Source organism: Phalacrocorax aristotelis, chromosome W (genome assembly GCF_949628215.1).
Source record: "Phalacrocorax aristotelis chromosome W, bGulAri2.1, whole genome shotgun sequence".
NCBI lineage: Eukaryota > Metazoa > Chordata > Aves > Suliformes > Phalacrocoracidae > Phalacrocorax > Phalacrocorax aristotelis.
In genome coordinates this window covers 13,709,283-13,735,266 of record NC_134310.1, presented here as the reverse complement: position 1 = coordinate 13,735,266, position 25,984 = coordinate 13,709,283, and the positions used below count along the sequence as shown (strand labels likewise).

General features: G+C 45.7%; 1 protein-coding gene across 7 annotated transcripts in view; it reads left to right on the top strand.

The window, feature by feature from the left end:
- The window catches only part of LOC142049831 (ceramide transfer protein-like), a 203,754-nt gene that overhangs the window by 26,316 nt on the left and 151,454 nt on the right, over positions 1-25,984 (top strand). For 4 of the 7 annotated variants that reach the window (XR_012657834.1, XM_075077910.1, XM_075077911.1 and 1 more), the window contains one exon: positions 9,726-9,842. Coding sequence is in view for 6 of the 7 variants with exons in the window: in XM_075077910.1 (XP_074934011.1) it covers positions 9,726-9,842 (117 nt within the window). In the remaining variant the exon portion in view is untranslated. Of the gene's footprint in view, positions 1-9,725; positions 9,843-23,176; positions 23,620-25,984 lie in introns of those variants that run through there. The other 3 variants (XM_075077914.1, XM_075077915.1, XM_075077913.1) reach the window with 3 other exon arrangements.

The following is a 25,984-nucleotide window of genomic DNA, read 5'->3' as shown; positions in this document are numbered from 1 at the left end:
GAGGTTGCACTTTTTCACTGACTAGTAATTGAACATCAATGAGTTGTTTATGGTTCTGGGGCCTCTGTTTTTAGCCTGCGTCCATATTTTGAAGGCCTTTGATATCTCATGCTTAAATTGTATGTCATAACAAGAGACACCTGGTACCAATGTCATAGAAATTGGGAATAGAACCTCCTTAACACCAATGTAGTATTAAGACGCAGGCATTCTTTATTATGGTGTCGGATGCACGGGGGATAATTCCTCCTAGCGTGCATGCCACAAGTCACAACAGACAAAGCTTATATTGCTCAGTTATATACATATGTGTTAGATTTCCAGGAATAGTTATACATATTCATTCACAGTGTGCTGCAAGAGGTGCCGGTTTCGGCTGGTGTTCTGACTCTTCTCTAGGTATAGATGTCCTTAGTTCTTTTTGTCTTGGTTTCGACTGGCGTCTGCTGCTAGGTTGTTTGTACCCCTCCAGGATGTCCCCGATCACGCTTGCGAAGATAATGTCCTTGAGTGCATTCTTGCCTGAGGCCCTTTACAACACTGTCGTCTTGTGGGAAAGCACCGGAGATGGAAGGCTGCTGTATGGAGTCCTATACGACAAGCTGCAGAAACTGCTGAAGGAGAAGGTGAATCGAGCCAGTTTGCAGAAGTAAAGGCCATCCAGCTGGCCTTAGACATTGCTGAACGAGAAAAGTGGCCAGTGCTCTATCTCTATACTGACTCATGGATGGTGGCAAATGCCCTGTGGGGCTGGCTGCAGCCGTGGAAGCAGAGCAACTGGCAGCGCAGAGGCAAACCCACCTGGGCTGCCGCATTGTGGCAAGATGTTGCTGCCCGGGTAGAGAACCTGGTTGTGAAGGTACGTCATGTGGATGCTCACGTCCCCAAGAGTCCGGCCACTGAAGAACATCCGAACAACCAGCAGGTGGATCAGGCTGCCAAGATTGTAGTGGCTGAGGTGGATCTGGACTGGCAGCATAAGGGTGAACTATTTCTAGCTTGGTGGGTCCATGACACCTCAGGCCATCAAGGGAGAGATGCAACATACAGATGGGCCCGTGATTGAGGGGTAGACTTTACCATGGACACTATTGTACAGGCTATCAACGAATGTGAAACATGCGCTGCAATCAAGGAAGCCAAGCGGGTAAAGCCTATCCTGTATTGACGACAACGTCTGAAATATAAATATGGGGAGGCCTGGCAGTTTAATTCCCACCAAGGTGACAACATGCACACTTCCATTTCCAGTATCTTATATCCTGGAGTCATTAACTGATAGTTAGCACTAAATGCAAGTTATGACTTCAGTAAAGCTTAGGGTTCTTCAGACTGTGTTCAAAGAGGACAGGCCCGTTGGTTATATCCTCATTTCTCAATGTGTATCTGTGCTGGTTTTGGCTGAGAAGGGGTTAATTCTCCTCACTGTGGGGGTCGGCTACCTTTCCAGCTTCCCGGGCTCTGCTGCGTGGCGGGGGGCTGGGAGAGGCAGGGCCACGGCGGGGGTGGCTGACCCCGACTGGCCAATGGCATGCTAATTCCATACCATCTGACACCATGACCAGTATATTAAGGGGGGGCAGTCTGCGGCTCGGGTCGGCGCAGCGTCGGGTCGGCGGGCGGTGAGCGGCTGCGTTGCGTGCTGTTTGTTTCGGCGGTTCGTTCCCCTCTCCGCCCCCCCCCCCCCCCCCCCCCGCGGTGTTTTGTCCCTCTCGTTGTTCTCTTAAAATAACTGTATATTAGTGATCTCTATGTAACGTCTTGCTGGTCACTTGAAGTATATGTATTTTTTTTAATCTAGCTAAGATTGGTGGGAGTGCTCTGAAACAGTAAAAACACAAGGGTTGGCATACTGCTCCAGAAGCTAGTGCCTCCCTCTCTCTGTGGTGTTGCGAGAACAGCATTCAGATATCTTTGTGAAGCTGTAAAAAGTTTGGTTACCTGTTGAACAGATTTACATGTGTTGGCAAGTCCTTATCTTGACGCACAAGCTTTTTGTTATATTTTCTTTCCCCTGTCCAGCTGAGGAGGGGGAGTGATAGAGCAGCTTTTGTGGGCACCTGGCATCCAGCCAGGGTCAACCCACCACAACAGTAAATGTCATGTTTTTTTTTACCTTTCTAATGGGCAAATCTTTTAGGAAGTTTAGCACTGCTTGCCTCCCAGGAGCAATTCTGCATTGCCCATTAGGTTTATTATGATCACTGTACATTTTTGCTAACATTATATTTGGAGCTATTCCTTAAAAAAAAGTAAAAATACAAGATAATGTTTAATTTCAATTTCCCAATATTGAAAAGTACAAGAGTAGCCTACGCATTTGGTAGAGACTAAACATAAGCAAAATAACAACGATAACTGATGATAAACAGATTTGTTACAACTGTACAAAAAAAAAAAAAGTAATAGGCATGTCAGAATATAATGGTAGTTTAAAAATAATTGATGAGCCAGATAAATTGTACCTACAATTTTGAGATAGCTAGGGTAACATAACATGTACTAATCAGTCATGAGGGCTTAAAAATCAAGTGTTTAAAAATAACATCAGTTACATGACTGATCTATTTTATGATGGTGATTATAGTAAGATGAAAGGAAATGCTTACAACAACAGTTATAATAAGCTCTAATGCGAAGGAGCTATTTCTTCCTTCTTGTTCAGCAAAAAGACTAAATTAATTTTGAAAAAAATTTACCAAACTGAAGTCTTTCGACTACCACTGCTATGTAGTCATTTAGAATTTTTCTATCTTTATTTATTTTTCTTTTCCCCACTGCACTAGCAGGGATAAGCAGTGATTACTCTTTTCTATTGAAGTAACTGTTTTTACAAATTAACTCGGATTGGTTAGCAAGAAGAAAAACATAGAATTATTCTGTGCTATAACCCCAGTGACCTAAATTTTTATTTGCTCACTGCTGTAACATATTCATGAAGATGGTAGAAGTAATACTACTTATTATTCCTTATGAGTATTTTTCAGTTACCCTTCTGCGTGGTTTAACCCTAGCCAGCAACTAAGCGTCACACAGCTGCCTGCTCAGTCCCCCAGTGCAGCGGGATGGGGGAGAGAATCGGAACAGTAAAAGTCAGAAAACTCATGGGCTGAGATAAGAACAGTTTAATAATTGACATAAAGTAAAATAATAGTAGTAGTAATAGTAATAATAATAGCAATAATAATAGCAATAATAGTAATAACAATATAGAAAGCAAGTGATGCACAATACAATTGCTCACCACCCACCAACCAATGCCCAGCCCATTCCCAAACAGCGATCGCTGCCCCACGGCCAACTCCCCTCAGCTTATACACTGAGCATGACATCATATGGTATGGAATATCCCTTTGGACAGCTTGGGTCAGCTGTCTTGGCTATGCTCCCTCCCAGCTTCTGGTGCAGAGCATGGGAAGCTGGAAAAGTCATCGACTAGTGTAAGCAGTACTTAGCAACAACTAAAATATCAGTATGTTATTAACATTATTCTCATTCTAAGTCCAAAACACAGCACTATACCAGCTACAGTGAAGAAAATTAACTCTATCCCAGCCAAAACCAGGACAGTATCGAACACTTATTCTATACTATCTACATCATGCCCAGGTCCTACACTTCCCAATACATTCCAAATAATCACCATCATTTTTCCTGTCTTTTCATATGTACACACAGATATCATTCCCTTTGTCTATGGGCCATCCCCCTAAAACGTCCGTTGAGTTGATTTAGGCCATGACTTTGGGCACCATCTATCATAACTGTCTTTGATGGCAGAAGAGATGGGGTGTGGCGTTAGATTGCTGCATGCTGCAGCCAGTTCTTCATTCCATCACTGCTGCACTTTGCTCGGTTTCATCAAAGTTCATTCTTCATTAATCTGGGTGATTCTTACTGTAATGCAACTGATATGGCATATAGCCACCATAGTAGTGATGACATACAACATTATATAGCAATTAACAGCATACCGTTCAGTTCATTGGCTGTTTTCACCCAAAAGCAAATCCCCTCGAGGTACACACCGGACTTCCCCATCATCCCACATCACCCACCAAGTGCACCCAGGTCCTCCAGCAAAAGCAGTTCCAAAAATGGGTTGGCCTTTGCCTGAGGCAGGAATAACCCATACTGTTTTCCCCAGCATAAATTTTATGTGCACTACAGGGACTCTATCCCCTTCCACAGTACATCAGGGCTCTGACTGGGCAGGGCCAGCTCGATTGACAGATCCCCTAGTGTTGACAAAACAGGTGGCCTTTGCTAAACGTGTATCCCAGTGTTTAAATATCCCACCCCCCCATTGCTCTCAGTGTAGTCTTGAACAGTCCATTGTACCGTTCAACTTTCCCAGAGGCTGGTGCATGATAGGGGATGTGATACACCCATTCAACGCCATGCTCTTTGGCCCAGGTGTCTATGAGGTTGTTTCGGAAATTAGTCCCATTATCTGACTCAGTTGTCTCTGGGGTGCCATGTCACCACAGGACTTGTTTTTCGAGACCCAGGATAGTGTTCCGGGCGGTGCCATGGGGCACGGGATATGTTTCCAACCAGACAGTGCTCGCTTCCACCATTGTAAGCACATGGCATTTGCCTTGGAGGGTTTATGGGAGTGTGATATAGTGAATTTGCCAGGCCTCCCCATATCTATATTTCAGCCCTCGTTCCCCGTACCACAGAGGCTTTACCCGCTTCGCTTTGCTTGACTGCAGTGCGATTGCAGTGCATGTTTCACATTCATGGATAACCCGTTGTCGTGCTGGATGCAGTGACAGAAAACAATAAAAGCATTTATAGCAAGAGGGAAACCAAGAAGGTTTGTCCAGAGCTCAGTGGGGAGGAGAATGTAACAGATATGATACCAAAAAATTACGTATTTGTCTGCCAAGTTATCAATGAAAATGAAATAGGAACTCATTCTTGGTTGAGAAAAGGGTTAATCAGCAAAAACTTGACTTGTTCTGGGTTAAGAAAAGATCAGGTCACATGTGATTCAGATGTTTTATTTCCTCTTGGTAAAATGCATATTAGAGAACTTGACTTTCATGTTCAGTGAATTCAGGGTTCTTATGGTGGAGCCTGTCTTTAAAAAATGCAGAGGAAAAGGAGGGAAATAATGGGTCTGACTTCAGTTGCCAGAAAAATATGGAAAATAGGCAATTAATAAGTACTATAAGATGGTAAATAGGTAACATGCATTTGTCAAGAGCAAATCATGTATCTCCTACCTAACTTCCTTTTCAAGCAGTATTTAGCATTGCTAGTGGAGATTTCTTATCTTTAAGCAACTTGTCTAACAGGACCACCTGTTCAGCTGGCTTTTTTGTAATATGAATCACAGAATCACAGGTTGGAAGGGACCTCGGGGATCATCTAGTCCAACCTTTCTAGGAAGAGCGCAGTCTAGACAAGATAGCCCAGCACCCTGTCCAGACAACTCTTGAAGGTGTCCAACGTGGCCGAGTCAACCACTTCCCTGGGGATTTTATCCCAATGGTTGACTGTTCTCACTGTGAACATTTTTCCTCTTGTGTCCAGTCGGAATCTCCCCAAGAGCAACTTGTGTCCATTCCCCCTTGTCCTCTCCATGTGACTCCGTGTAAAAAGGGAGTCTCCATCTTCTTTGTAGCTACCCCTTAAGTACTGGTACATGGTGATGAGATCCCCTCTAAGCCTCCTTTTCTCAAGGCTGAACAAACCCAGCTCTCCCAGCCTATCCTCGTATGGCAGGCTTCCCAGTCCTTTGATCATCTTGGTGGCCCTTCTCTGGATCCCTTCCAGCCTGTCCACATCCCTTTTGCATAGCGGGGACCAGAACTGTACACAGTACTCCAGGTGTGGCCTGACAAGCGCTGAGTAGAGCGGGATAATGACTTCTTTCTCTCTGCTGGTGATGCCCTTTTTGATGCAACCCAGCATCCTATTGGATGGGCCTTCTTGGCTGCAGCAGCATGCTGTTCGCTCATGTTGAGCTTCCTGTCCACCGGGACCCCCAGGTCCCTTTCCACAGAGCTGCTCCCCAGCCAGGTGGATCCCAGTCTGTGCTGCACTCCCGGATTATGTTTTCCCAGGTGCATGACTCTACATTTGTCCTTGTTGAACTTCATAAGGTTCTTGCTGGCCCACTCTTCCAGCCTATCCAGATCTTCCTGCAGAGCAGCTCTCCCTTCTGGAATGTCTACTTCCCCACTCAACTTGGTGTCATCCGCAAACGTCATCAGGCTACACTTGATGCCGTTATCCAGATCACTTATAAAGATGTTGAATAACATTGGGCCCAATATCAATCCCTGGAGGACTCCACTAGTGACAGGTTGACACTTGGAAAAGGAGCTATTTACCACCACCCTTTGGGTGCGGCCTGTCAGCCAGTTCCTCACCCACTGCACAGACCACTTGTCTAGGCCATAAAGCATTAATGTCTCCAGGAGGAGGCTGTGGGGGACTGTATCAAAGGCCTTGGAGAAGTCCAGGTAGACAATGTCCACTGCCCACCCCATGTCAACCAAGCAGGTCACTTTGTCATAGAAGGCCACCAGGTTTGTCAAGCACGATCTGCCCTTAGTGAAGCCATGTTGGCTTTTCCCAATCACGTGCTTCATTTGACTTGTGATGTCCCCCAGGAGGATTCGTTCCATAACTTCCCCAGGGACTGAAGTAAGGCTGATGGGCCTATAGTTACCCGGATCGTCCCTCGAGCCCTTCTTGTAGATGAGGGTAACATTTGCCTTCCTCCAGTCCTCTGGGACATCCCCCGTTCTCCATGACTTCTCGAAGATTATGGAGAGTGGCCTCGAACTGACGTCAGCCATCTCTCTCAACACCCTTGGGTGGATGGCGTCAGGGCCCACTGATCTGTAGGGGTCAAGCTCCTGTACTAGTTCATGTACTAACTCTTCCTTCACTGATGGTGGGTCGGTGTTTGGGTCGACCGGCAATTTTGTTCCCAAAGCCTGGGATGCAACAGTGTTGGTAAAGACAGAGGTGAAGAAGGTGTTGAGGACCTCTGCCTTTTCAGCATCATTGGTGATTGACTCTCCTTTTCCATCTAACAGTGGGCCTATGTTTTCCTTCTTTTTCTGCTTATGGTTGACATGCCTGAAGAAACCTTTCTTGTTATTTTTCACGTCTACAGCCAGTTTCAATTCGAGCTGGGCTTCTGCTTTTCTAACTGCATCTTTGCACACTCTGGCAATGCCCTTTTGGAGGATTGTCCATCAAGAGCTACTTCTCCATCTCTGGTATGCTTCCCTTTTGGATTTGAGTAGACCGAGGAGGTCGTGGTTGAGCCATGGGGGCCTCTTGCTCCTCTTACTTCCCTTTCCTTTGTAGAGGATAAATTGGCTTTGTGCTTCCAACAGAGAGTTCTTGAAGAATTCCCAGCACTCACTAGCTCCTTTGTCTTCCATGGAAGCTTCCCACCGAAATCCCTCCCAACTGAGTCCTGAGTGAACTGAAGTTTGCACAGTGAGCTGAGGAGAACCCTAGACCTGACTTTTATGTGGCCTAGCCTCTTAACTATAGGTAATGCAGAAGTGTGTATGCAGTGAATGGCCCATAAAAGTGTTTAAAAGTTTTAGCTAGACCTCAAGGAAAACATTTCCCTTCCTTGTCATAGCAAATATATTAAAAGTTGCTATGCAAAGAAAGGGAGTATATAAACCTGCCTTTGAAAAGGGCAGAGAAGTAATGGTCTTAAACCACAATGAAAGAAGTTGAAGTTAGAGATGGAGGAAAAAAATTGACAGCAAGGATGATTGTGTGCTGGAATAAGTTGTGTATGGAAGCGTGGAATCAGTAGTACTGCAGGCTTTTAAGATTAGTTTTGGCAGTCCTTCTAACTGTGTAGCATGTAATTGCTTTTAACTCCTTCCAAAGGGCCTCGGAGAGAGAGATTGAGCAGAGGAATACTGTCATGGTAGGAAAAACTTTGATAGCCAATTCTTGTACACTTGATTTTTGGGAGAATCTTCCATTGTTGTAGGTGCATATCCCCTACCACATGGCTAAAGGAGGTCCTGGCAGAGAGATGGCTGGGATCAGGTTTATAAGCCTGACACATTGATGTGGCAGGCTTGCTACCCTGAAGCAGATAAACATCTTTCTCATATATAGTAATAATAATGTTATCAAATGAGTAATAATAATGTAGCAAATGCAGTTTGAAAAAGAGGGGCCTGCGCTAGAAGACTTGATGTCCCTTACATCCCTACGTTCTGTGGTTCAGTGAAGGCAAAGCGGCATATATAACCAGTTTTGCAAGTTGTTTGAATTGAATTAAGTTGAGATGGTCAGGTATTAAGGGAATTGGTAGCTGCAGTTGATTCGCTTGATTGTCAGCTTTGTCAGTTGCTGGATTTTTTTTTTCTGTGGGAAGTTTAAATTTCTTTAAATTGATCTTAGGTTAAGATGCTTGACCAAATATGTGAAGCTATTAAAAAAAAAGTGAAGTTTCAAGTACTTTTGTTAAACTCTTCCTAGCTCATTTTTATTTGCTAGTTGGCTTCTGCTGTACTTTTCTTCCTCCTTAGTGTATTTAAACAATAAAAAAACTGTGTATTATGTGTAAGTAGCTTCTGATTTCCAGATCCTTAGAAAATAATTCTCACTGACACTGAACTGTTGTGCATGACACAACAAATGAGACTTGCTTTTAGGTTTTCTTTTGCGGAGTGTTTCACAAGTGATTCACAGTGCTTTAGTTGTCTGCCAGATGAATGTATTCACAGAGCAGTTCTTATGTTGTAAAGGATATTAACATGTGTAGTCTTGTCTTTGGCATCAGGAATCAATATTTATGGTCTTTCAGATGGCATCATTCGCCTTAACCTTAAAGCTGGTTATCTTCCTGTGGTTACTTGTAAGTGTAACTTTTCTTTGTATTCAAATTCAAAAAGGTGTTCAGCTATACCTGTGTTATGTTTCGTTAAGAATAGGTGGGGGTTTTTTTGGAGGGGGGAAGTTGTGCTCTGTGTTGGATGTTTGCTAGGGAGTAACTTTGAACTGACAGTGTCAGGGCACGGGGCAGATTAGATTGTTGCTTTGTTCCCTTGTACTTTCCTTACCAGCTTCACTGTAATGCTAGTAAAAGCTTTTTAGTATTTGAGGCATGTGAACCAAAAGTTAGATGCATTTGAGCGGTGATGCGGGAAGGGATTGCAAAATTGCTCCCAATTATCTGACAATCCTATCTTAGTGAAGACAGTTGAGGCAGAGGGTACCACAGCTTCCTTTAGTTGCCTGCCTTCCTTTGTCATTTTGCTGTAGTCTGCTTTTATGGTTCTGTCCTGGTGCTTTTTGCTACAATGTATGCATTCCTTCCATCTAAAATCAATACTGATAGCAATAACCTTAATTTCTCTTTCCTGCTTTGAAATTTTTTTTTTAAAATGTGTATTTTCCTGGCTGTGTCCACTTGTTATTTTGCTAAAGGATTCCTTTGGAAGTATGAAGGTTTGCTCAATGCTCATGTGGAACTTCTGTGACGATTTTGTTTAATAAGAATGTGCTAAACAGGCTTTTCTGTTTCAGAAGGCTGGCATTTTTCATTATGGAAGCGTATGTTAGCTCATTATTTGGGACAGCTACATAACAGTTTAGAATCTAGGATGAATTCAAGGCAATATCGATCAGTTTTTCTAATTATAGTATTTTAGAGTGTGAGATATTGTTGATCATGTTGATAATTTTAGCTATTCTTAAACTCTCTTCTTTCACAGCCCCATGACTTTGATGAATGCAGATTTGATATTAGTGTAAACAATAGTGTTTGGTACCTCCGAGCTCAGGACCCAGACCACAGACAACAGTGGGTAGATGCACTAGAACAACACAAGGTATGTTTTTTTTCTGATTTCCATTCTCACTCCCTCATTAGATCTGGTGGTGCTTGTGGAGAGTTGTAGGCTTCACTGTACAGTCAATAAAGTACTCAAGGTATTTATGACCGATAAAGGCTGCAAGATTGAAGCAGTGTGTTAAATATGTTCCAAATGAATTGATTTGCTTATCCTTAATATATGAGTTTACAGAACTTGGAGCTAACAACTGTGAGCCTTTCTTGAGCTCTCTAGCTTCAAAAAGAAAAAGCTTGCATTATGTTTGAGTGACTTTTTAATGGTTTTGTCCATTCTCTCACTGCTTATTGAATTGGTTCTTATCTGGATGTCCTAGATGTTGAACTTGTTAGTCTTGGAGTCCATTCTCCTAGGTTATCGTTCTGGCTTTCAGACTCATCTCTTTCATCGCTTGGCTGCTTTTACTGTATCTGATTACCGGCTTTTGTCTCCTTGTCTTTTAAGGCCCTACTGCTCATCAGCATTTTGGTTCAGCTTTCCTGATCTATGCCTTATCTCTTCTAATGAACTCTGTTACCTTGATTTTACCTAAAGGGCTTGAAGGTCAGGTATTTTTAAAGTATGTAGCACACAAAACATCTGTTATGTTTTCAGATACAAGATAGGCACTGCTCCAAGGTGTTGAGTTTAACTACAATATCTAGCACAATGCAACTTGTGCATCTGGGTTATACAGGTAGAATCATAGAATATCTCAAGTTGGAAGGGACCCATAAGGATCGTCGAGTCCAACTCCCTGCTCCTCGCAGGACTACCTACCGCTAAACCATATGACGAAGAGTGCCGTCCAGGCGCTCCTTGAACTCTGACAGGCTTGGTGCCATGACCACTTCCCTGGGGAGCCTGTTCCACTGACCGGCCACCCTCTCAGTGAAGAACCTTTTCCTAATGTCCAATCTGAACTGCCCCTGACGCAGCTTCATTCCATTTCCTCGTGTCCTATCACTGGTCACCAGAGAGAGGAGATCAGCACCTCCCCTTCCGCTGCCCCTCTTGAGGAAGTTGTAGACTGAGATGAGAGCACCCCTCAGCCTTCTCTTCTCCAAGCCGAAGAAGCCAAGTGATCTCAGCCGCTCTTCATAAGTCTTGCCCTCGAGACCTTTCACCATCTTGGTCTCCCTCCTCTGGACACACTCTAATAGTTTGATGCCTTTCTTATATTGAGGCACCCAAAACTGCACACAGTACTCGAGGTGGGGCCGCACCAGTGCAGTGTAGAGTGGGACAGTCACCTCCCTCGACCGGCTAGCTGTGCTGTGCTTGATGCGCCCCAGGACACGGTTGGCCCTTTTGGCTGCCAGGGCACACTGTTGACTCACATTCAACTTGCCGTCAACCCAAACTCCCAGACCTCTTTCCGCGGTGCTGCTCTCCAGCCTCTCATCCCCCAATTTGTATGTAGAACCAGGATTACCCTGTCCCAGGTGGAGAATCCAGCACTTGCTCTTGTTGAATTTCATACGTTTGGTGATTGCCCAGCTCTCTAGCTCGCTAGCCCTTGTTCTTGTGGGGGACTTCAATTTACCAGATGTCTGCTGGAAATAGAGCACAGCAGAGAGGAAACAGTCTAGGAGGTTCCTGGGGTGTGTGGAAGATAACTTCCTGACACAGCTGGTAAGCGAGCCTACTGGGGAGGTGCCTCGCTTGACCTGCTGCTCATAAACAGAGAAGGACTGGTGGGAGATGTGGTGGTCGGAGGCTGTCTTGGGCTTAGCGACCATGATACGATAGAGTTCTCGATTCTTGGCAAAGTAAGGAGGGGGATCAGCAAAACCACTACCATGGACTTCCGGAAGGCAGACTTTGGTCTGTTCAGGGCACTGGTTGGGAGAGTCCTTTGGGAGGCAGTCCTGAAGGGCAAAGGGGTCCAGGAAGGGAGGGCATTCTTCAAGAAGGAAGTCTTAAAGGTGCAGGAGCAGGCTGTCCCCATGTGCCGTAAGACGAACTGGTGGGGAAGACAACCGGCCTTGGCTGAACGGGGAGATTTTGCTGGGACTCAGGGGAAAAAAAAAAAAAAGGAGGGTTTACTACTTTTGGAAGAAGGGGCAGGCAACTCAAGAAGAGTACAGGGATCTCGTTAGGTCATGCAGAGAGAAAATTAGAAAGGCAAAAGCCCAGCTAGAACTCAATCTGGTCACTGTTGTAAGAGAGAACAGAAAATATTTTTACAAATACATTAACAACAAAAAGAGAGCCAAGGAGCATCCCCATCCTCTATTGGATGCGGAGGGGAACATCGCCACCGAGGATGAGAAGGCTGAGGTACTTAATGCCTTCTTTGCCTCAGTCTTTAATAGTCAGACCAGTTATCCCCGGGGTATTCAGCCCCCTGAGCTGGAAGGCAGGGTCAGATCGAAGAATAAACCCCCCATAATCCAGGAGAAAGCAGTTTATGACCTGCTGAGCCACCTGGACACTCACAAGTCTATGGGGCCGGATGGGATCCACCCGAGACTACTGAGGGAGCTGGCGGAGGAGCTCACCAAGCCTCTCTCCATCATTTATCAGCAGTCCTGGTTAACAGGGGAGGTCCCAGACAACTGGAGGCTTGCCGATGTGGTGCCCATCTACAAGAAGGGCCAGAAGGAGGATCCGGGGAACTACAGGCCAGTCAGTCTGACCTCGGTACCGGGGAAGATTATGGAGCAATACATCTTAAGTGAGCTCACCAGGCATGTGCAGGACACCCAGGGGATCAGGCCCAGCCAGCATGGCTTCATGAAGAGCATGTCCTGCCTGACCAACCTGATCTCCTTCTATGACCAGGTGACTCGCCTAGTGGATGAGAGAAAGGCTGTGGATGTTGTCTACCTGGACTTTAGTAACGCCTTTGACACTGTCTCCCACAGCATCCTCCTGGAGAAGCTGGCTGCTCACGGCTTGGACAAGTGCACTCTGCGCTGGGTGAAAAACTGGCTGGACAGCCAAGCCCAGAGAGTAGTAGTGAATGGAGTCAAATCCAGTTGGCACCCAGTCATGAGCGGTGTTCCCCAGGGCTCAGTGTTGGGGCCGGTCCTGTTCAGTATCTTCATTGATGATCTGGATGAGGGGATTGAGTGCACCCTCAGTAAGTTTGCAGATGACACCAAGCTGGGTGGAAGTGTTGATCTGCTGGAGGGCAGGAAGGCCCTACAGAGGGACCTGGACAGGCTGGATCGTTGGGCCGGAGCCAACGGTATGAGATTCAACAAGGCTAAGTGCCGGGTCCTGCACTTGGGTCACAACAACCCCATGCAACGCTACAGGCTTGGGGAGGAGTGGCTAGAGAGCTGCCTGGAGGAAAAGGATCTGGGGGTGTTTGGTTGACAGCCAGCTGAATATGAGCCAGCAGTGTGCCCAGGTGGCCAATGGCATCCTGGCTTGTATCAGGAATAGTGTGGCCAGCAGGAGCAGGGAGGTGATAGTGCCCCTGTACTCGGCACTGGTGAGGCCGCACCTTGAATACTGTGTTCGGTTTTGGGCCCCTCAGTGCCAGAAGGACATTGAGTTGCTGGAGCGTGTCCAGAGAAGGGCGATGAAGCTGGTGAAGGGTCTGGAGAAGAAGTCTGATGAGGAGTGGCTGAGGGAGCTGGGGTTGTTTAGTCTGGAGAAAAGGAGTCTGAGGGGAGACCTTATCGCTCTCTACAACTACCTGAAAGGGGGTTGTAGTGAGGTGGGTGTCAGTCTCTTTTCCCAAGTTACTAGCGATAGGATGAGAGGAAACGGCCTCAATTTGCACCAGGGGAGGTTTATTTTGGATATTAGGAAAAATTTCTTTACTGAAAGAGTGGTCAGGCATTGGAACAGGCTGCCCAGGGAGGTGGTGAAGTCACCATCCCTGGAGGTGTTCAAAAAACGTGTAGACGTGGCACTTCAGGGCATGGTTTAGGAGGCATGGTGGTGTCGGGGCGACAGTTGGACTTGATGATCTTAGAGGTCTTTTCCAACCTTAATGATTCTATGATTCTGTGATCTTCGAATGTCGAAGTCAAGTGATAAGGCCATCAGTGAGGCAAATGAGGAAATAGTTCATGTCTAACCCGGAGTCCTTTCTTCTAGTTAAATCTTTCATTAAACATACGGAGCAGATATTTATCTGCGAAATTCCCGTTTGTAAGGATGTATTTCATTAGGAAGCCTCTCTGTTCTCCTATCCTAACAGATAGTCAGGTCTAGCTGATGACAGTTACCTCATATGGATCTAATGGCAATTTAGATTGCTGAGGAACTCAAGACCAGACTTGATTTCCTTATTTCTCTGGTGTAAAAAATATTGATGGTGCATGAGCACCGAGGTATCGGTGCTTTTGAAAAGTTGCTCTCAAATAATAACTTCAAGGGCTGACTGCTGGTCTCCACTGTGGTTTGAAAATGGAGTATGGAATTTCTAACCTAAGATTAGAGAAACCAACTTAAATGTTGTTAGTTCTGTGCTGTGAGAAACTGAGTAAAATGTTTGGGTTTGCATGTAGAGGACGTGGACTCTTGCAGCATGTAACTTCTAATAATAAAATGAACATGCTCTATGTAGTATGACTAAACAAATAAGATTTACTTTTTCATTGAAGTGGAAAGTGTTTCTTCACATGTATTAAACTTACCCAAAGTTTTCATTCTTTACCCTCCACTCTGGTAGAGTTGGTTTGTTAACTTACAAACTTGTGTTACTTCCCAAAGGTATAGATGAGGGGGTGAATTGCTGTTTGCTGTGAGAACTATCTGGATAAATAAGCTTATTTTGAGCAAATTAACTTAAATGCTTTTTTGAATTCTTGAAATCCAGATAATGATTTTTTGTAACACTGACCTAACACCAGGGTTGAAAACTTGCTGAGAATTTGTTAAGAAATGAATGCTTCATGAGAAACTCTGCATCAACTTATGTTTGTCCTATTTTGTTCCATCTTAGTTTAAATTTTTCCACACAGATTCTTCATGCGTTCATTATTGACTTTGTGACTCTTCAGCAAAGTAAATTGAGAGTGTTTTAAGTCTTGGATTTTCAAAATCTTGTGTTTATCAAACTGAAATATTGTTTTAAGTCTTGTTGAACTTCTTACAATTCCTGTCTTAAGTGTGTAAAACCAGAGGGATGTCTATATATCGAATAATTTTGGCATATGAGGAGTAGATAGGTTCCCTTTTTCATTTTGAAGTGATGATATACAAGGTGTTTATATCTAGAGCCAGAGGCGTGAATTTCAAAGTCTGACTGTGAAAGGCATTCCTGTGTGGCTACCTTGAAAGAGTGACTGCTTCATTGTTTTTACTGTTGATTTGACACTGGGAGAGGTGTCAGCTACTTAGAATAAGGGTTATACAGAAAAATTGGGAAGAGTAAAACTTATAAAATAGTGTCGCTTTTCTAGCATCTTTTTTCCCTAAATAGCTTGGTGGGAGGGGGCATGGTAGCCTCAGCAGGTCAAGGATAATTTAGCTTGTAAGTAATTATAATTTTGAGATTCTTAATATAGTATAACTTGTTTTTTAAAAAAATATCAGTTGTCAAAAAACCCTCAGTAAGACACTTTACATCCCAGTTTTTCTTATTGCTTTAAGTATGGATTTAGTTAAGATGGTGAAGGACCAAAAAGTTGGATTTGGCAGGCTAATAAAGTCAAATTTAGGCATAAGTATTATAATGGTTGATTTACTTTTTGTTAAACACTGATACGCTTCCAAACAAGTACACTAGAATTGGGGCATTTAGTTTTGAAAAGACTCTTTTCTAAATGTGGATCCTAGCTCATAGATTCATTTAGAAAACTGCAGAACAAACTTTAAACAGCTCAAATATGATTGCAATTGATAAGGTTGTTTTAGAATATTGTGAAAAATAATCAGCTTGAAAATTTCACAGAATGCTTGTTAACCATGTAAAATGCGTGTGTGGGGGGGTTTCCACCTAACCAAAAAAAAAAATATTTACTGTTACCTTGTGCACAAGGTAAATACTTGCTTAATACTTAAGCAAGTAAAATACTTGCTTAATAGCAAGTAATTAATTTCACTCTTAAGGTCATTTACACATTGTGTTTTCTCTTGTCTAAGTACTTTTCTGAAGGAGGTACTGAATGTGTTGTTAGGCACTGAAAAAATATTATTGCTAACAGTAATTGTGATGTTGAAGCAGAAAAGGCAGTAGGTAGGTATCTGAAGAGAGGACAAGGGGTAGAGGTGGGCTTTTGTTAGTCAAACATGAGTGCAACCCCATACAAAAGCAAAACTCCCAGTGGCTAAAAACAGAGCACCATATTGTTATACACTAGGGAAGCATCTTAAATATATTTTTTAAAAAACCCCCACACATCAAAAAAACCCAACAACCAAACCCAAACAAAAACCACTAAACAAACAAACAAACAAAAAAGCCCCAAACACCACAGAGTACTCTTACAGGAGCCCTCTCAAACCATTTTAATTCTTCCCATTCGAAGAGATTGGGCTAATGTCAGATTGCTTAAATCAATTGGTAATACAAATCAGTAAACAGTATGAAGGACATGAGGTAAAATGCTACTTGTGGAGTAGTATGATGTAGTAGTGTGACAAGAAGTTATCTTCCACTAATTCCCTGCTGACTAGAAGCTAGCCAGTGTTATTTTGGTTTACAAGACGGGCGTGAGGGAAGACCCAGGGAACTACAGACCTGTTAGTCTAACCTCAGTTCCTGGAAAAACTACGGAGAAGATCATACTGGGTGCTACTGAAAGGCATTTAAAGAATAATGCAATCATCAGGCACAGTCAACATGGGCTCACAAAGGGAAAGTCCCGTTTAACTAATTTGATATCCTTCTACGATAAGGTCACCTGCCTAGTGGATGAAGGGAAGGCAGTGGATGTGGGTGTTCTGGATTTTTAGTAAGGCTTTTGATACTGTCCCTCACAGCATCCTTCTGGACCTGGGGAGGAACAACCCCATACACCGGTACAGGTTGGGGGCTGACCTACTGGAAAGCGGCTCTGTTGAGAAGGACCTTGGAGTGCTGGTGGACAGCAAGCTGACCCTGAGACAGCAATGTGCCCTTGTGGCCAAGAAGGCCAACGGTATCCTGGGTTGCATTAAAAGGAGAGTGGCCAGCAGGTCGAGAGAGGTTATCCTCCCCCTCTACTCTGCCCTAGTGAGACCGCATTTGGAGTACTGTGTGCAGTTTTGGGCCCCCCCAGTTTATGAAGGACAGGGAACTGCTCGAGCAAGTCCAGTGGAGAGCTACCAAGATGATCAGGGGACTGGCGTGCCTCCCTTATGAGGAAAGGCTGAGAGACCTGGGTTTGTTCAGCCTGGAGAAGAGAAGACCGAGGGGGGATTTCATCAATACCTAGAAATATCTAAAGGGTATGTGTCAGGAGGATGGGCCTAGACTCTTTTCAATAGTGCCCAATGACAGGACAAGGGGCAATGGGCGCAAGTTGAAACACAGGAAGTTCCAGCTAAACATGAGAGAAAAACTTCTTTCCTGTGAGGGTAACTGTCATGGTTTTAGCTAGGATAGAGTTAATTTTCTTCACTGCAGCTGCCATAGTGCTGTGCTTTGGACTTAGCATGAAAACAATGTTGAGATAACACACAGATGTTTTGGCTGTTGTTGGGTAGTGCTTGTACTAGTCAAGGACTTTTCTAGCTTCCCATGCTCTGCCAGGTGCACAAGAAGCCAGGAGGGGAGGGGGGCACAGCTAAGAGAGCGGATTCAAACTGACCAAAGGGATATCCCATATCATGTAACATCATGCCCAGTACGTTAACTGGGAGGGGCTGGCCAGGGGAGGGAGGCAGCAATCGCGGCTCGGGGACGGGCAGCGTCGGTCGGCGGGTGGTATGCGGCTGTATCGTTTGTGTTTCTGGGTTTTTTTTTTCCTTTTCCATTTTATTATATTATCATTATTGTCATTATTATCATAATCATTATTATAATTATTATTTTATTGTAATTATTAAACTGTGCTTATCTCAACCCACAAGTTCTTTTGCTCTTCCGATTCTCTTGCCCATCCCACAGGGGTGGGGGGAGCGAACGAGCGGCTGCGTGGTGTTTAGTTGCCAACTGAGGCTGAACCACGACAGTAACAAAGCAGTGGAACAGGCTGCCCACAGAGGTTGTGGAGTCTCCTTCCCTGGGGACATTCAAAACCCGCCTGGACGTGTTTCTGTGCCCCCTTCTCTAGGTGTCCCTGCTCAAGCAGGGGGCTTGGACAAGATGATATCCAGAGGTCCCTTCCAACCCCTACTATTCTGTGATTCTGTGATTATGAAGTTTCCTGAAGATACTAAACTGGGAGGTGCTGTTGACTCTCTTGAGGGACAAGAGGCCTTGTAGAGGGATCTGGATAGGTTGTAGCATTGGGCAATGATTAATGGGATGAAATTTGACAAGTCCAAGTGCCGGATTCTGTACCTGGGATGGAGTAATGCCAGGCACAAGTATAAATTGGAAGAGGAGTTGCTTGAGAGCAGCCCTGCAGAAAGGGACCTGTGGGTGCTGGTTGACAGCAGGCTCAATAGGAGTCAGCAGTGTGCCCTGGCAGCCAAGAGGGCAAACCGCATCCTGGGGTGCATTTAGCACAGAATAGCTACAGTGAAGAAAATTAACTCTATCCCAGCCAAAACCAGCACATTCTCCACCCCTTATTCCATGCCATTTACATCACGCCCAGGTCCCATACTATCCAATACCACCTCACCAACCACCACCCCCCTTTCCCATCCTTTGACATAATACACAGATATCATTCCCTTAGTCTATGGACCACCCCTGTAAAATGTCTGTAAAATATCCACAAACGTGTCCATTGAGTTCATTCAGTCCATGGCTTTGGGCTCCATCTATCATAACAGTCTTTCAGGGCAGGAGAAATGGTGTATGTGGTATTGGATTGTTGCATGCTGACATTTTCCATGAACTGGGAGATTTCTACTGTGATATCATTGATATGGCATATGGCAACCATAGGAGTGATGACATACAGTATTATATAGAAATTAACATCTGTGGGGTCCCAACGCTGGGACCGGACTAATGTTGGGGGTCTGCTGAAGAGGGGAACATCACGATGAGGCCAAGGTGAGGGGTGGAACTAGGTGAAGACTTGGTGCTCGCCCCTTGCTTAGCCTCACAGCCCCAACTGTGAAGACTCCAATAACATGCCTCTGCCACTCCCTACACTGCTTATCAGCTGCCAGAAAATTAGGCCTAAACTTATGTCAAGAGCCTAGACAGTTTCTAACAGAACACCATGGGGGAAGTATTTAAATCAAATCAAGAAGCTGAGGAGAAGGCTGAGGTACTTAATGCCTTCTTTGCCTCAGTCTTTAATAGTCAGACCAGTTATCCCCGGGGTATTCAGCCCCCTGAGCTGGAAGGCAGGGTCAGATCGAAGAATAAACCCCCCATAATCAATGCAATGCCCTTGTAGCTCTCAACGGATAATCCTCCACTTCTCCATCTCTGGTATGCTTCCCTTTTGGATTTGAGTAGACCCAGGAGCTCATGGTTGAGCCAAGGGGGCCTCTTGCTCCGCTTACTTCCCTTTCCTTTGTAGGGGATAAATTGGCTTTGTGCTTCCAACAGAGAGTTCTTGAAGAACTCCCAGCACTCACTAGCTCCTTTGTCTTCCATGGAAGCATCCCATGGAATCCCTCCCAACTGAGCTCTGAGTGAGCTGAAGTTTCCTCTTCTAGAACCCTTGTATTAGAACTGACCTTCAGCATGCTCAGCAGGATCCCAAACTCCACAATATTGTGATCACCGCAGCCAAGGCTACCACTGACCAAGATATCACAAAGCAGGTTGTCTTGGTTTGTGAAAAGCAACTCCAGCAGTGCCTCCTTCCTGGTTGGCACATCTAACATTTGTATGAGGAAACAGTCCTCTATGCATTCCAGGAACTTGGTGGATGCCATGCGAGCTGCCGTATTGTTCTTCTAGCAGATGTCTGGGTAGTTGAAGTCACCCATCAGGACCTGGTTCTGTTGGCCAGAAGCTTGCTTTAGTGGCCCAAGTATCGCTTCGCCGGCATCGTCATCGTGGTTAGGAGGTTGGTAGCAGATGCCACTGTGAGGTCCCGCTTGGAGATGACCCCTCTGACTTTAACCCAGAGGCATTCGATAGAGCAGTCGCAATCACCATAGTTGACTTGGATACATTCAAGGTGTTCCCTGATGTAGAGTGCGACTCCTCCACCTCTTCTACCCTGCCTGTCCTTACAAAAGAGTCTGTAACCGTCCATTGCGATCCCCCAGTCATTTGAGTTGTCCCACCATGTTTCAGTTACTCCTATGATGTCATACCCTTCTGAGTGGGCACGGAGTGCCAGTTCCTCCTGTTTGCTTCCTAGACTGCGTGCGTTCATATACATACACTTGAGGTGATTACTCTTCTGTTTCACCTCTTGGGAGACAGCTAAGGAACCTTTGTCACCACACTGCTTGGCTTGACTTACTCCCCCGTTGGACGTGCTGGTGTGAGCATTTTTGCAATGGATCCCACCCCCCACGTCCTTCAGTTTAAAGCCTGCCTCACCAAGTTAGCCAGCCTACTGCTGAAGATTCCTTTACCCCTTTTGGACAGATGGATTCCATCCCTCCCTAGCATGTTGTAGTCATTGAAGAACACCCCATTGTCATAAAAGCCAAACCCCTCATGGTGGCACCAGCCACATAGCCAGGAGTTGATATACATTATGCGCCTGTTTCTGGCTGCTCCTTTCCCTCGAACTGGGAAAATGGAAGAGAAGATCACCTGGGTGCCAGTGTGTTTCACTTGCTCCCCCAGAGCTCAAAAGTTTTCCTTGATTTTACCCAGGTTACGGCTCTCAGTGTCATTCATGCCTACATGAAACAGTAGTAGTGGATGGTAGTCTGTTGTCCTGATGAGTTGTGGTACCCTCTCTGCCACGTCTCGAACCTTGGCTCCTGGAAGGCAGCGTACCTCTCGTGACTCCCTGTCAGGTCAGCAGATGGGTGCCTCAGTACCCTTCAACAGAGAGTCACCCACCATGAGCACTCGTTGTTTCTTTTTACGATATGTTCCAAAACTGAAGTTTCCTCAACTAACGCTATTCAACACACTTTTTTTTTCAAGGAATCATGAGAAAAGAGATGGGCCAGTCCTTCCCAACCCCCTACATTTGTTCAGAAATTTTGAAGTGATACGTTCAACTGCCTCTTTTGTTTTTGCTTTCTGCCAATATTTCTCCACCCATAAATATCGGCAAGGATACATATCTCAAATGGAGTCCTGAAGAAAAAAGTATTTATCATTTCATTCCCTAAAGTGTTTAAATATTAGGCAAATAAAAGGATACCACTACCTCATGACTGAGGCAGACTGCTGACTGCCACCTTCCACTCTGCTGATAACACACCTCTGGGCTGAGCTGGTGAAGCAGAATGAAAGTGGGCAGCACAGAGGTGCCCCAGCAGCTGGGAAGGAGCAGGCTGCTGAGCCCACCCGCAGCTGCACAATGCGGCTACTTGGCATGCCACACCTAACCTGCAAGTCCTGTGCAGATGGCAGACCTGTTACTTGCAGCAGGGCGGGCCACTCTGCCCCCTCCATGTCTCACCCAGGAGCCGGTAGCACCTCCCACCCCTTCCTGCAGCCTCCGTGGGCACCATTTTTGTTATTTATTGAACATATATAAAATGATACATGTCCCTTTTCTGGGTTAAGTATAGGTGGCCCATCCATCTTGGTAAAGACCGGTGATAATTGTCTTTGGCAGGATAGATGACACGTCATGATTCCAAGCCCCAATTTGTCCCTACATACTATCGCCCTCTTATCTAAGCTTTTGTTGCCCTCGGCTTTTTCAGGGGGGTCTGGTTCCTGCCTTAGATAGATAGGAAGGAAAGGTCAGTTTATTTACAAATCATTAGATAACACATTTACAATGTATACAAAACATTAAGATCTTACAATAGTTCTTACTTGACTAATGAACATATGCATAATGTCCACTGAAGAAAACAGTGCTCGGTTTGATAAACAATGAGCTAACTTTTACTGCTGGGAATTGGAGAGTCCTAGTTCATTCAAAAATTTGTAGTTGCCTTGGTATCATTTTCCACGTGCATCTAATGGAAATCCCATAAATTTAATGATACTGGTGTTGGTCAGTTCCTGCACTTGGTCTTTTAGGTGTTGGTATTTCTTAACTTTCTCCACCACTGCATCTGCCAAAGATGTTGATTTACCCTCATACTTGACCGTGATGTCAAAACCAGGGCTTGGTGTCCTTTGATGAATACCAGGTCCTGTTTATATAATTAATTCCGTTCATATCTCAGCAGTGGTTCTTGGAATACTACCCGGTCCTTCTTTTTAGCCTCCTCTGCTAATAATTCACATAAGCGATTGTGCCTTTTAATCCTAGCACCCTATACCGCTGGGCAGTATCCAATAATGTGTGTACAGGACTCATTGTCCACCTGACAGAGTTGACAAGACTTAAGTTGACTTTCCTGTCTACCCCTTACTGGAAATTATCTCGTCGGGTAGACATTAGCTCTTAACTGTAATGTGTTGATGAGCTTTCTGTGGGGAACGCCCCTATAAAACTCTAACCAGTTGTTACTGATCTTATCCTTCTCAAAGCTGGAAATTCCACAGCCCTGGGAAACCAACTTGGTCCAATTTTCAAATACCTGTTTCCTCCAGTTATAAGGGTCTTGGAAAGATGACTTTTGGAGCAGGTATCTTCCATCCCAAGGCTGGTTCCTCACTGCCAAGCTCCTCAGATATCACCATAACTGCTCTTGGGTTCCAGATAGATGGAACTTTTCCCTTGTCCCCTCCTGTTGCAATTCATAGTTTTTCAAATTCCTTCTCAATTCCCTCTTGCCAAACCGCTGCTCGTATTGTCTCATTTGAAGACTGCACAATTCTGTGAAGCTTTTGGACCTGTACACTGGGAATCAGTCCTGAGAGCCTGGTAAGAGAAGGGTTTGCTGCTCATCCCCCAAGTCCTGCCGGTTGGGGTAGGGAAGACGATACCACTTCTCTCACGCTAGAAAGCGAGCAGGGCTGGAGAAACGCTTCACCTTACTAGAGTCCTTCCTCACCGCCCCCCCCAACCCAACCAACCACCTCCCTAAGTAGCACCTCGCCCGGCGGCAAAGGGAACGGAGTTCCCCACCTCGGGCTACGGAAGCGAAACCCATCGCTAGTGCCACAGAAACGACGAATGGTGTTTGGCTAGCGCCATGGTCCCGATGGCGGCCACCCGCCGACGGGAGGGAGACAGCCGCTGCAGCGGACTACATCTCCGAGAGCTAACTGTAGCCAGGCTTACCGCTGCACGGAAGACTACAACTCCCGACAGGCATCGCGCGGCCCGGCTAGCAGAGCTGGGAAGGAAGGCGAGGAGCGGAACTAATAAATAGTGGCATAGAGCACTCACCTCGCGTAAGACAGTGGTGGCCGTGCTTTAAGTGGAGTGCGCGGCAGACAGACGTGTACTCGTCCTTCCTCTCCTCGCCACCTATATGTTGTGGCTCTTGCCGCGGGTAGGGCCCGTGGAACTACGGTGAGGGGAAAGACTAAGCTTGCGTACCCCGGCGCTGGTGGCACTACGGGCGCGGAGTAGTGCTGCTCAGGTAGAGCCCACTGCTCCCGTCCCTTCAACAGGAGGAGACTGAGGCTGCTGTGGGCAGGTGTCGCTTAGCTCTTCCCTGCTCGGTTATGTCGGACAATCAGAGTTGGAATTCCTCCGGCTCCGAAGAGGACCCCGAGACCGAACTCGGGCTGCCTGTTGAGTTCTGTGGGGTGCTCAGCAAGGTAAGCTGCCTTTCCTCGTCCCCGCAGCCTGTGCTTGGCGGCTTCTCGCTTCCCCTCTCCGCGCCGCACTACGGCCCCTCACTCCCGCAGCTGACTGAGGGCTGTCAGCCCTGTCCGCCTCTCTTCTCCCCACCCTGCCGCTCCGGACAATCAGGCCGAGGCTCCTGCCTCCCCCGGCGCCGGTGGAGGGGCCTGGTGGGGGTGCGGGAGACGCCAGTTACGGCCGAGGCAGCCGCCACCTGATGGTGAGGAGCTTGCTAGGCAGGCGCATCGGCGCCCGGCGTGAACCGCTCCCTCCCTCAGCTGGGGGCACCGGGAGGGGGGGCGGAGGTCTCGCGTATTTACTCCCGCAACTGCGAAACGCCCGCTCTCCCCATCCCCGAGAGGCGGTGTGAGGAAGCACTTTCTCGGGGAAGAGCCGTGGGTTCTTCAGCCCCGGCCGGGCGGTTGGGGGAGGTGTCGGCGCCCGGCACGGGAATCCCTGCCGCCCCCTGCCCCCGTACCGAGCCCGTTGGCTGCTTGCTCTGAGTTTCCGGAGAGCGAGGCCCGCGAGGGGGCTGCCGGATGCGCGCGGGGAAGGTGTTTCCCCCACTCCTCAAGCTCCTGGCCGAGGCTGGTAGTGGGCCCGGGTGCGGGCTGGGGCCGCAGTATCCCACTCCTCTACCCGGGAGTTCCTAAAGGCAGGTACAGCCCGTGGTCACTTCCTAGGAGTAGGCCCCAACATAGGAGGGGCACAATCTTTAGTCCAAATATCAAAACAGGGCAATAAAATACCCCCACAGCAAGAGAGATGGGAGGTGGGGAGGAGTGGAAGGAAAATGGCACTAAAGCGTGTTTTCCCCTTTTAAAAATAAACATCACTTTTTGCTGTTTTATCACAGAGAATATGACGACTTGTAAGTATGCATTGGATGATACTGGGAAACTTTAGGAGTGCTTTTAAAGTTGAATATTGAATTACTAAGTTTGAAAGCATGCCTTTTTTTAACAGAAAATACATTCAGAATAATGTTGAAATATCTTTAGACTTCAAGTGCTATGTGTTTTAATTTCTTTCCTTTCATACACAATAAGGCCGGGCACAGGCCAGTGTAGAAGGTCATGGAATACAGAGATCGTGAACAGGCCCTGGATGCTGAGAAAACAGCTGTAATGGGGCCAGTACTCTGTTTTTTGTGAAGGACTCTGAACTCCTTCCACTCTTGGAAATGTTTCTAAGCCCAGATATGGGAGGAACGGCTAGGAGAAAAGAAGGGCCTTGACTCTCCTCTGTAAGATCTTATCATCTAATAGTGGATGGAGAGGGAGAGGATGAGGTGGATGTGAGATATTAAAGCAGTTAAACTGTGAGGTTTTGATTTAGTTGTGTAGTTCTATTGTTCGTTTTTTTCCCCCATTGCAAAGTTTTTCTTTGATTAGATGCTTCCCATCATTAGAAACTTAAATACTAGTGAGATGCAATTGAATTTTATGTTGGCAAATTAAATACTTCATTAAGCCCCAGTGCTTTTTTACTGGTGTAGCAGGTGAAGCCATAGCTGCTTCTGATGTTCTGTAGCTTAGGTATGTGCAAACATTTCTGGATGATTGTGCTGAGTGTAGCTGACGCTGCTTTTCCTGTGAGAACATGGGATGTAATCAGAATAGTCAAGTATGGTGAAACCTGTTGCAGTGACTATGCTTGAGGGATAAGTTTACCTTTTGCTAGTTGATGCCTCGACAGTACTTGAGACAAACTAATGAAAATGAAATGGTAGACTACCCAACTTCCTACTATAAAAATATTTATAATAACTTATTGTATATAATTACGTTTTAAATCAATAAAATTAGGCTGCAGTTCTCCATGTGCTTAGGAGAGTTTCGGTTGTTCTGCCCTTTGGTAAAGAGAGAAGCTTTGAAGGAAATGGAGTAATTAGGTAAGAGAAAGTTAGAAGTATGTCCTGCTGGTCTCTTTAAACGTTTCAGAACTCCAGGTTTTTTCCATTGTACTTCCTGCTTACCATTTTAAGGTGGATACAAAGAAAGAACTTAGATGTGGAACTGTCTTTCTTGAAGCACAAGAATCTAGATGCTTGAACCAGTGGTCTTTTCTTTGCTAAAGCCTTGTTTCTACCCCATGTACTTTAAGAAGTCTTAATTCATAGCACACTGATTGCAACAGCAAATGCAAGACTGACTGCTATATTTACCTCACTTAACTGTGTCAAATAAGGAAAGGTGCTGTCTTCCCTGTCCCTTGCTCTTTTGCCCAAGATAATTTTGGACTCTGCCTTTTGTATCTAGGAGGAGTTGGGAATATGAGAGATGAGAAAAGGAAGAAGACAGGAAATAATATACCTCTATGACAGCTTGTGCTACCAGT